Genomic DNA, 9,437 nt, shown 5'->3' with positions numbered 1-9,437 from the left:
GAAACAGAACGACCTGCGACCACCACCATGTCATATGCAGGTCCTGAGTCATAACAGGTCCTTAATCCTTCCAAAGTATTGTGTCTTCGCAGGTCCCGAGTCATTACAAGTTCCAAGTTTCCTGCTAAACCCAAATATTCAACAGGCCCCAACTCAGGCCAACTGCTGAGTCCTATGCAAGTCATGACAAGTTCCAAGTCACATGCAGGTCCTAAGTCATGACAAGTCCAGATTTCTCTTCAGGTCCCTAATCATGACAAGTTCCAATTCATATTGAGGTCCCAAGTCATGACAAGTCCTTACTCCTTTAACAGTCCTGAGTTCCTGAAAGACCCGAATATTCGACAGGTCCCAGCTTATGACAGATGTTGAGTCCTATGCAATACCTGAGTCATGGCCAGTCTCAAGTCATATGCAGGTCCCAAGTCATAAAAAGTCTCCACTCCTCTCCAAGTCCTGAAACTTCTTCAAATCTGAAGTCATCTGCAAGACCTGAGTTATGGCAAGTCCCGAGTTCTCTGCAAGACCCCAATATTCGACAGGTCCCAACTCATGACAGCTGTTGAGTCCTTTGCAAGTCATGACAAGTTCCAAGTCATATGCAGGTCCCGCATCATGACAAATCTAGAGACCTCTGAAGGTCTCTGGTTATGACAAATTCCGACTCCTCTCCAAGTCCTAAAATTCCTGCAAGTCCAGAGTTCTCTGCAAAACCTGAATATTCAACAGATCCCAACTCATGACAGCTGTTGAGTCCTATGCAAGTCCCAAGTCATGACAATTTTCAAGTCAAATGCAGGTCCAGAGTCATAACAAGTCCTGAGTTATGTTACATCAACTCTATTGCCTCTCCAAGTCCGGAGTCCTCTGCAAGAGTCGAGTATTTGACAAGTCCTAACTCATCACAGCTTTTGAGACCTGTACAAGTCCAGATCCTCAACAAGTCATGACAAGTCCCAAGTCCTTTACAGCTTCCTAGTCCTTTGTGTGTCCTAAGTTATCTGCAGGTCACCAACCAACCAGTGAAAATGAGTGAGTCCCAAGGAGCAAGACCCAAAATGAACACAGACGCACAAAATAAACACAGAAAGTCACAAATCGATGGAGTCTTGCAGAGTCTTATTCTTCCCTGACATTAAACTCCAGTTCAACAGTCTCTGTTCTGGAGATTCATCACAGATGGAGCTTCACATGTTTGCAGAGCAGGACTTCTGCGAAGCGCTCCAAGTGTTGCAGGAGCTCTGGGAGCAGAGCGTCGCTGCACGAGGACACAAAAGAAACCGGACTCCTGTTTACGACGTCGTTTCTGTTCAGTCTTCAGCTGAGTCTTTGCAGCGTTCTGTCACTTTTCTCTCTTTTATTTACGTAAACTGTCATGGAGTGTGTCTCTGTAAAATAGGTTTCGATGTGTTGGTTGGTGTTTCGGTTATTTTACGCTCAGTCTGTGTGTTAATGAGCTCGGCCTCAGTTTTGTGCTTTTCACACTCACATTGTGAGTCTCAGTAAATACTGTTTGAATTTTAAAACGCACCTCTTGGGTTCAACATGAAGCAGAATTTTTAATCACTCATCTGTAAATGAGACCATCAGAGTTTCTTCTTCTGGTTCCTGATGCATATTAATGAGCACGCTGGCCTCCACTGAGCATGCTCGGTGCATCACGCAGTGTATCTGCTCTGATTCTCACTCGAGTTCATGCGGATTCATCAGGGAGCTCGGCGAGGAGGGACGACGATGAAGATGATATTAAGGGTGATGATGAGGGTTCAAGGCTGTTTGTCTTGTTAAGATTTTCCGACATTCAATACTTGATTTTGCTTCTTGAAAAATCCGCCTCATATAAAATAGGGCTGCAGCTACCAACTGGTCCGATGGCTGAATAATCCAGTATTCAGGCTGTGAGTAGCACGGTTAGGAAAAGACACAAACTGACTGAAAATAGACACAAACTGACTCAAAAAAGACACTAAACAACCACAAAGAGACAGAAAATGAAAACAGACTTACAGAAAAGAGGCCGATTATTGTCACAGTTATTTGTTTCGTTTCTGAAATGTTCACCTTTAAAGAGACCAAACGACCGCAAAGACACAAAATGACTTTAAAGAGTTGCAACACGACCACAAAGACACACAAAATTACTAAACTGTGACATTCAATTTCCCCGGTGAGGGAGCGATAAAGGTTATCTTATCTAGTTACAGAGAAGAGGAAGCCGTTTTTATTTACGGTTAATCGTTCAGTTTCTCAAATGTTAACCAAAAAAGAGACCAAAGACCACAAAGACACGAAATGACTGAAAAGAGACAAAGGGGCTAAAAAAAAGACACAAAATGGCTGAAAAATGACATGAAACAACCACAAAGAGACACAAAGCTACAAAACAGCAACTGATTATTTTCATAGTTTTTCATTTAGCTTCTGAAGTTTGACCTACAAAGAGCCCGAACGACTGCAAACTGACTGAAAAAAGACAAACCGACTAAAAGGAGACACAACTTGACTGAAAAGAGACAAAGTGGAAAAAAAAAAAGACACAAAATGGCTGAAAAGTGACAGAAATTGGCTTAAAACAGACACAAAACAACCACAAAGAGACACAAAACTACACAACAGAGGCTCTAAATGACAGAAAACAGGTTGATTATTTTTAGAGCCCAAACGACTGCAAAGACACAAAATGACTGTAAAGAGGCACAAATTGACATAAAATAGACATAAAGCAACCTCAAAGAGACACGAACTGAGAGAAAAGATGCCGATTCTTTTCATAGGTAATCATTTTGTTTCCCAAATGTGAGACTCTAACCTCTAAACTCTGACTCACGTGGTCCTCAAACATCCAGCTTCTCGTCACATGTGAGGAGGTAAATGAGAAGTTGGGATTTGATGAGTTGGAGATGGTTTCAGGTTGTGTTGGGGGTGAGTCTGTTTGAACTGTGCTACTGTATTAATGTGAACATGTGGCTCATGCTGTTAATTAACAGTGTTGGAGGGGGAGGACGGGGGAGGACGGCAGCCCCGTTATCTCCCCCTCTCTCAGCCTTTGTCCTCTCCTGTATCAGCGCTCAGGGATGGAGGATTGGTGGCTCACAGAAGGAGTTAAAAAGGTTTTGGGGAAATGAGGGAATTATCTCTGTGTCCGCGGGGAGTCGAGCTGCGAATGAGAAGAAATAATCTGCTCGCTAATACGTCACCTTAGGAAATCACCGCTCCGCTGTTTGACCTTCACACCGCCGCCAGCTGCTCCAGAACCGGCTGCGATCAGGTGGAGACGGGTCGGACCGCCGGCACCTGACCGTCTCACTTTATCACGGGGCAGAGGGGGGGCGTCCCAGTAGCTCACCTGGCTGCCAACTGCACTCAGATAAAGCCAGAACGGTGGAAACATCGTCAGTGAAACAAACCACAGCTGAGATTTTACCACCAAACATTCAGTTGTTCATTTCAAACGGAGCTGAGACGGAGTTTCAGCTCTCGACTGCCTCCTGAACCTCCCAGAGGCCGTGTCTGGCAGTTTCTCTGAAACTAGGAATTCAATATTTACACCATTTTCTTAACTCTATGAGACCTTTATTATTATGTCTTTATTCTTTTTGCCCGATTGTACTTTTGTAATTTCTTCTCTATCCAGCTGCTGTAGGGAGGGATCAATAAAGTTTCTATTTTCTTATTTAACCAATTATCAGCCACATAATAATAATCAATGAATCGCTGCAACAAATGAATTGATCGGACATTTTTCTGTTGGCGTTTGTCGCTAAAATGGCCTGATCTCATCAAACTTCAGCTCGTTTTGAAAACTGGTTGGAGGTCCTGAACCTCCTCAGAGTCTCTGTCATGGTCCTGTTGCTGCTAAACTCCCACAATGCTCTCTGCTTGATAACATGAGCTGTAGTCTGAGTGACGCCTCCTCTGGTCACTAAAGTATGAAACCGTAATCCACCTGGTGGATCAGCCAGGTACGACAGCTGATTTACAATTACTTTTGTGAAATGCATGTTCTTCATCTGCAGCACTATGGATTACTACATTTTTAATATGTTAAACTGACAACAATGAATCAATTCATCATGAAATGTATCCAGTTATCAGCCACGTAATCAACAGTCGATGAATCGCTACAACAACTGAACAGCAGCGGACATTTTTCAGTTTACTTGGACAGTTAGCATTTGTTAGCGTTCAGCTTTTTTTTAAAAACATGAACACTGGTTAGCGGTCATTAACCTCCTCAGAAGTCTCTGTCATGGTCTCGTTGCTAGCTGAACTCCCACAATGCTCTCTGCTTGATAACGTGAGCTGTAGTCTGACGCCTCCTCTGGTCTCTACAGCATTAAACAGTAAGCGGCTCCACCTGGTGGAACAACCAGGTACTGCTGCTGGTCTACAATTCAATACAATCTGACCTATATGTTCATCGACTGTTGTTTGTTTGAATTGACAATAAAATTGATCGTGACGTCCTTATGTGAGATCTACATGCTTCTGCTCAGAATGCGATTGGTTAAATCAGCGTGTTTGTTTACAGGGAGCACGACAAAAACCCCGAGCTGTTCTTCAACACTCTGCTGAAACTGAAGGAGAGACGGCTGGACTTCCATCTGTCGGTGCTGGGAGAGACGTTCACCGACGTGCCAGGTAAACACAGCAAACTCACACATCAGACACACGAATACAACACGCACTCACACGTCACACACACACATGTTCAACATTCACACATGTTACACACATGTTTCTTTCTTTGTGTTTGGGATCACTGTCATGTTGGAGTTCCTGCTCAGCTTCTTCAGACTGGCGCTGTTTTCAGTGTTCATTGATCTGTAAATGCCGTCTCTTTGCAACGTCGTGTAGTTTAGATTCGTTAGTTTTGGTGCAAAAATGACTTGAACACAATGAAAACAAACAGTGAAAGGAGCTTGAGTTGAAAATAAATACTGTTGTTGCAGTCAGATGGGACCAAGCCCGCTGACTTACCCCTGCATCGTCTCTAACCTCAGAATGTGGACATTGTTCCTCTTTGTAAATGCTAAACAGCAGCTCCACCACCTTTCCAATGAGCTACTAGAAGGTGGAGGTGGTTCCATCCGTCTGTGTAAACGGTGACGTGAACATCTTCAGGATCAGTCCCCTAATCAGTCCCTTCAGGCTTTCTGTTTGAACACTAGAATTCAGCAGCTTTGACGTTAAACAAACCGGTAATAACTCCAGCTCTACGTAGGAGACAGAACAACGGAGGTTTGTTATGTTGCAGTATGTGGTGAACTTTACGCTGTTCTTGGCCATGTTAGAGGAGAACATTGAGAGGACAGAGGTACCTACCCTGAAATCTTTGTTCGCCCCTTTACAGACGGTTCCTGTGGTCAGATGCAAAGGTTCAGACTGTCCTGAAATGATCCTGAAAGAGGTTCTACAGGAATGTTCCTGTGGTCAGAACATGTATGAAGGTTCAGGCCACACCAAGCTCACCATGAAAGTAGTTCTACGGGGATGCTTCTGTGGTCAGAACTGCCAGGCAGGTTCAGGCCTCCATAAAGGGAGCCTGAAAAAGTTCCTGCAGAGATGTTTCTGAGGTCGGAAACAAATGCAAATGTTCTGGCCGCCCTAAGACGACCCTAACAGAGGCTCAACAGGGACGGTTCCTGCATTCAGAACACCAAAAGGTTCAAACCACCCCAAAGTGAACCTGAAAAGTTCCAACAGAGATGTTTCTGAGGTTGAAACAAATGCTAATGTTCTGGCTGCCCTAAGACGGCGCCAACAGAGGTTCTGCAGGGACGGTTCCTGTGGTCAGAGCATGCATGAAGCTTCAGGCCACCCTGAAGTCCCTGCAGTGAAAACAGTCATCTGGTTTGTTATTTAGATGCTTCCTGAATCCACATTTCTTTGTTCAAGTTCTTTTTTCATCAGACATTGATCTGCTTTCACACTGAGGAACCTGGAGGAGAGCCGTGGAGCTCACCTGTTCCTTACATCCTGTTTCTCCACCTGTCTGCAGGTAGCTCTTGTTGGTTTCCGGCTGAAGGTTGGTTGTATGAGAGCAGCTGTGTCCTCAGTTTCAGGTGAATCACTGCTCCAGGTCAGGGTTCTGCGCTGCCTCCCCGCGGACGCCGTTTAATCGATGGTATCATCAGCTGATGATGCGATAATGAGCGTGTGTGTGTTTTAAGGTAATGATCAGACACACTCTGAGATATTGAGGCGTAAAGTTTTAGTGCGGCACAAACAGCCGGCTGTAAATCAGCTTCACGAGCGCGGCCAGGCAATCACATTAGGACGACTTTAATGACTTTGATTTTGTTAATAGGGTCGCAGTATTGATTCTGTTCACCTGCTGCACAGCTGCTGTCACAAACTCTGCACCGTCGGATTCATTAGATTAATAATTAACCGACAGAACGTCTGCACACTTAATCTGCTGCCTTTAATCTTCAGCAGTTTCTCTTTAGATTTAACTACAGGCAGATTAAAGTTCATCTTGCTTCTCCTCCTGCAGAGATCTTCTCGGAGGCCAAGCGTCTGCTGGACTCTCACATCCTGAACTGGGGTTACCTGCCCAGTAAGGACGATTACCTGCAGGTGTTGTGTCAGGCCGACGTTGTCGTCTCCACTGCCAACCACGAGTTCTTCGGCGTGGCCATGTGAGTCCATCACTTCTGTTGTCGTTCACCACTAAACACATGCAGACTATCCCACCACCACAGCTCTGATCTTCTGATGACTCCTGACAATCTCATCAACATCACAATCTGTTATTTATTATCTGGGACCCAAACATAAGTTGTGGGAAATATTTCTCTGAATCTCCATAAATCACACTCCCACAGCCGTGAAGTTTGGTGAAGACGCAGACAGCTGATCAAAAAGCTTCAATGGCTCCAACAGAAGACACGCTTTTCATTCATGGTCCTCCTCCTTGGAAACCAGTGCAAAATGTTTAACCAAGGGTGGTACTGTGGGCCCAGAAAGTTCCTCTATACATATGGATGGATCCACATTTGTTCTAAAATACAGTGTTTGGTCACATTTCACCAGCTTTTGAGGCTCTAACATCAGTAGAAGTAGGGTGAAGATGGACAAGACAAGGTTCCAGCTTTTAGATAATTTTACACACCAAAATGAGTCATTTAGGACCATGTTTGAGTAGTTTTGGACAATGTGGGACAAGTTTTAAGTTATTTTGAACACAGAATAGTTTCCAGCAGGTCTGAGTGATGGAATGGCTCCAGCAGAGGGCATATTTTTAAATTATTGATCCCTGAAAATGGAGAAAAGTACAAGATTGTTCGAACTTTGCCGGTAATGTGGCCCCAGAATGTTCCTGGAAGTTTATATATATGGAAGTATTCATATTTCCTACTAACAATCCAGTCTTTGGTCACCTAACATTTGAGGCTCTAGCATCAGTAGAAGTTGATGTATGACAAGTCTTTAGATATTTTGACATCAAAATGGCAATGAGTTCGTTTGGGCAATTTTTAAGTCATTTTGGGCAGTTTTTGAGTAGTTTTCAACAAACTTGGGACAAGAATAGTTCCCAGCAGGTGTGAATGACTGACTCCAGCAGACAACACATTTTGTTTCATGGCCCTTGGAAGTAAAACAAAGCACAAAATGTTCAAATGAGGGTATTGTGGTCCCAGGAATTTCCATGAAGTTTATGGATGTCTTCATGTTTCCTACTAACAACACCAACTTTTGAAGCCTCTGACGTCAGGAGAATGTGATGTGTGGAAAGTAGGACAAGACAAGGTTCCAGTTTTTAGTTATTTTGTCTTGAAACCTGTTGAAAATTACATTAATGAATAACTTTTGCTCTTAGAAATTAGAAAAAGGCCAACATTTTGAAATTTTGGTGGTTTTGTGACCTGAGAAAATTTGTGTAAGTCATGAATATATATTATATATATGGATATATCCATATTTCTTACTTAAAATCAAGCCTTGGGTCGACTATTCAGCAACTCTGGAGGCCTCTAACATCAGGAGAATTTGATGTGTGTCAACTGTGGCAAGACAAGGATCCAGTTTTTTGATATTTTGAGAAAATGTTGATGTGGTCTCATTGCTAGAAGCTCAAGAACTGGTGTCCGTATGGGTCCATATATTGTCATTATATGTGCAAAGACACAAGTTGCTTCAGTGTTGTCTTCATAACAACCTATGGGGCTAATTTTGCCTCAAAGTAAATCCTAAATGGACAATTTTGTGTCATTTCTGACAGGTTTTGAGTTATTTTGGACACTTTTTGAATAGTTTTAGACAGATTTTGATGTGTGGTAAATATGGCAAGACAGTGTTCCAGTTCGTAAAGGATCTGACAAAATGTTGATGTGGACTCATTGCTAGAAGCACAAGAACTTGCGTCCGTGTGGGTCCATATATCGTCATTATATGTGCAATGACACAAGCTGCTTCAATGTTGTCTTCATGTGGAAATTTAACAACATATAAGGCTGATTTTGCCTCAAAGTTTCCTGAATGCTATCTGAACCGACCCCACTATGAAAAGACATCTGTAAGGCTAAGTATTTTATTTCCCTGGATATCAAGGCTAATATAAAAAATACATAACAAATGATGGAAGATCTGCATAGAATAGACTGTTGTAATAAGAACAAGATACAGGATGTAGTCATCCTGTATCCTGGCCCTCATAATGCCCAGGAGAAGATGGCTGATGCTCAGCCTTCAGTCAGGTGGTCTCATCACATCAGACACTCTTTGAAACCAGCAGAGTCCAGCAGAGTCCTGCAGGTAAACTGAGACTTCAGTCACCTGAGCTCTGCTGCTCCGGCTCTGATCAGGTGGATCTGAGCTGCAGGCAGCGGCCAATCAGACGCCACGCTTTCCGTCTGATCTCCACCTGATTCATGTCTGGGCTCAGTTCGCAGGCGACGCTTCTTATTGATCTGCGAAGAGTCGAGTCCACATCAGTGAAACAAACACAGCCGAGTCTGTGGGAAAGAAACAAGCGACTCGACAGAAGAACAAAGCGTAGTCCGGCAGTCGGAGCAGAGTAACAGCTCGAGTTCTTCAGCACACCTTCAACCGGACCCTTCAAAGCAGCACAGCTGTAGCGTCAACTGTCAGAAAATCTGTGTCCATCTCCCGTGAAGCTCACAAACTCTGTTTGAAAAGGTCAGAAACCTCCCTCAGAGAGCAGAAAAGCTTTGAGAAAGTGAATGTTTCTGTACATTTTGTGACGTCCATTAGCGCTTTCTAATGAGATGGTTCAAAATGTAGTTAAAAATATATCAAGAAAACTGACAGTGAAGCTAATGGACAGAGGCTAGCAGACTGTAAAGTGAAGCTATCAGACAAAAGCTAAAACTCAGTGGCGCTAACAGACAATAAAGCTGACAGTAAAGCTAACAGAGCAGCTAACAGATGGCGATACAAACAGACAGTGAAGCTAATGGACAGAGGCTAAC

General features: G+C 43.5%; 1 protein-coding gene across 2 annotated transcripts in view; it reads left to right on the top strand.

The window, feature by feature from the left end:
* The window catches only part of gtdc1 (glycosyltransferase-like domain containing 1), a 46,217-nt gene that overhangs the window by 28,630 nt on the left and 8,150 nt on the right, over nt 1-9,437 (top strand). For both annotated transcript variants that reach the window (XM_008285948.1, XM_008285947.1), the window contains 2 exons: nt 4,532-4,641; nt 6,500-6,644. In XM_008285948.1, coding sequence (XP_008284170.1) covers nt 4,532-4,641; nt 6,500-6,644 — 255 coding nt within the window. The remainder of the gene's footprint in view (nt 1-4,531; nt 4,642-6,499; nt 6,645-9,437) is intronic.

The sequence above is a fragment of the Stegastes partitus genome, unplaced genomic scaffold (genome assembly GCF_000690725.1).
Source record: "Stegastes partitus isolate 25-593 unplaced genomic scaffold, Stegastes_partitus-1.0.2 Scaffold424, whole genome shotgun sequence".
NCBI lineage: Eukaryota > Metazoa > Chordata > Actinopteri > Pomacentridae > Stegastes > Stegastes partitus.
The sequence above is the reverse complement of the archived record's forward strand: the minus strand, read 5'-3'. Positions and strand labels throughout refer to the sequence as shown.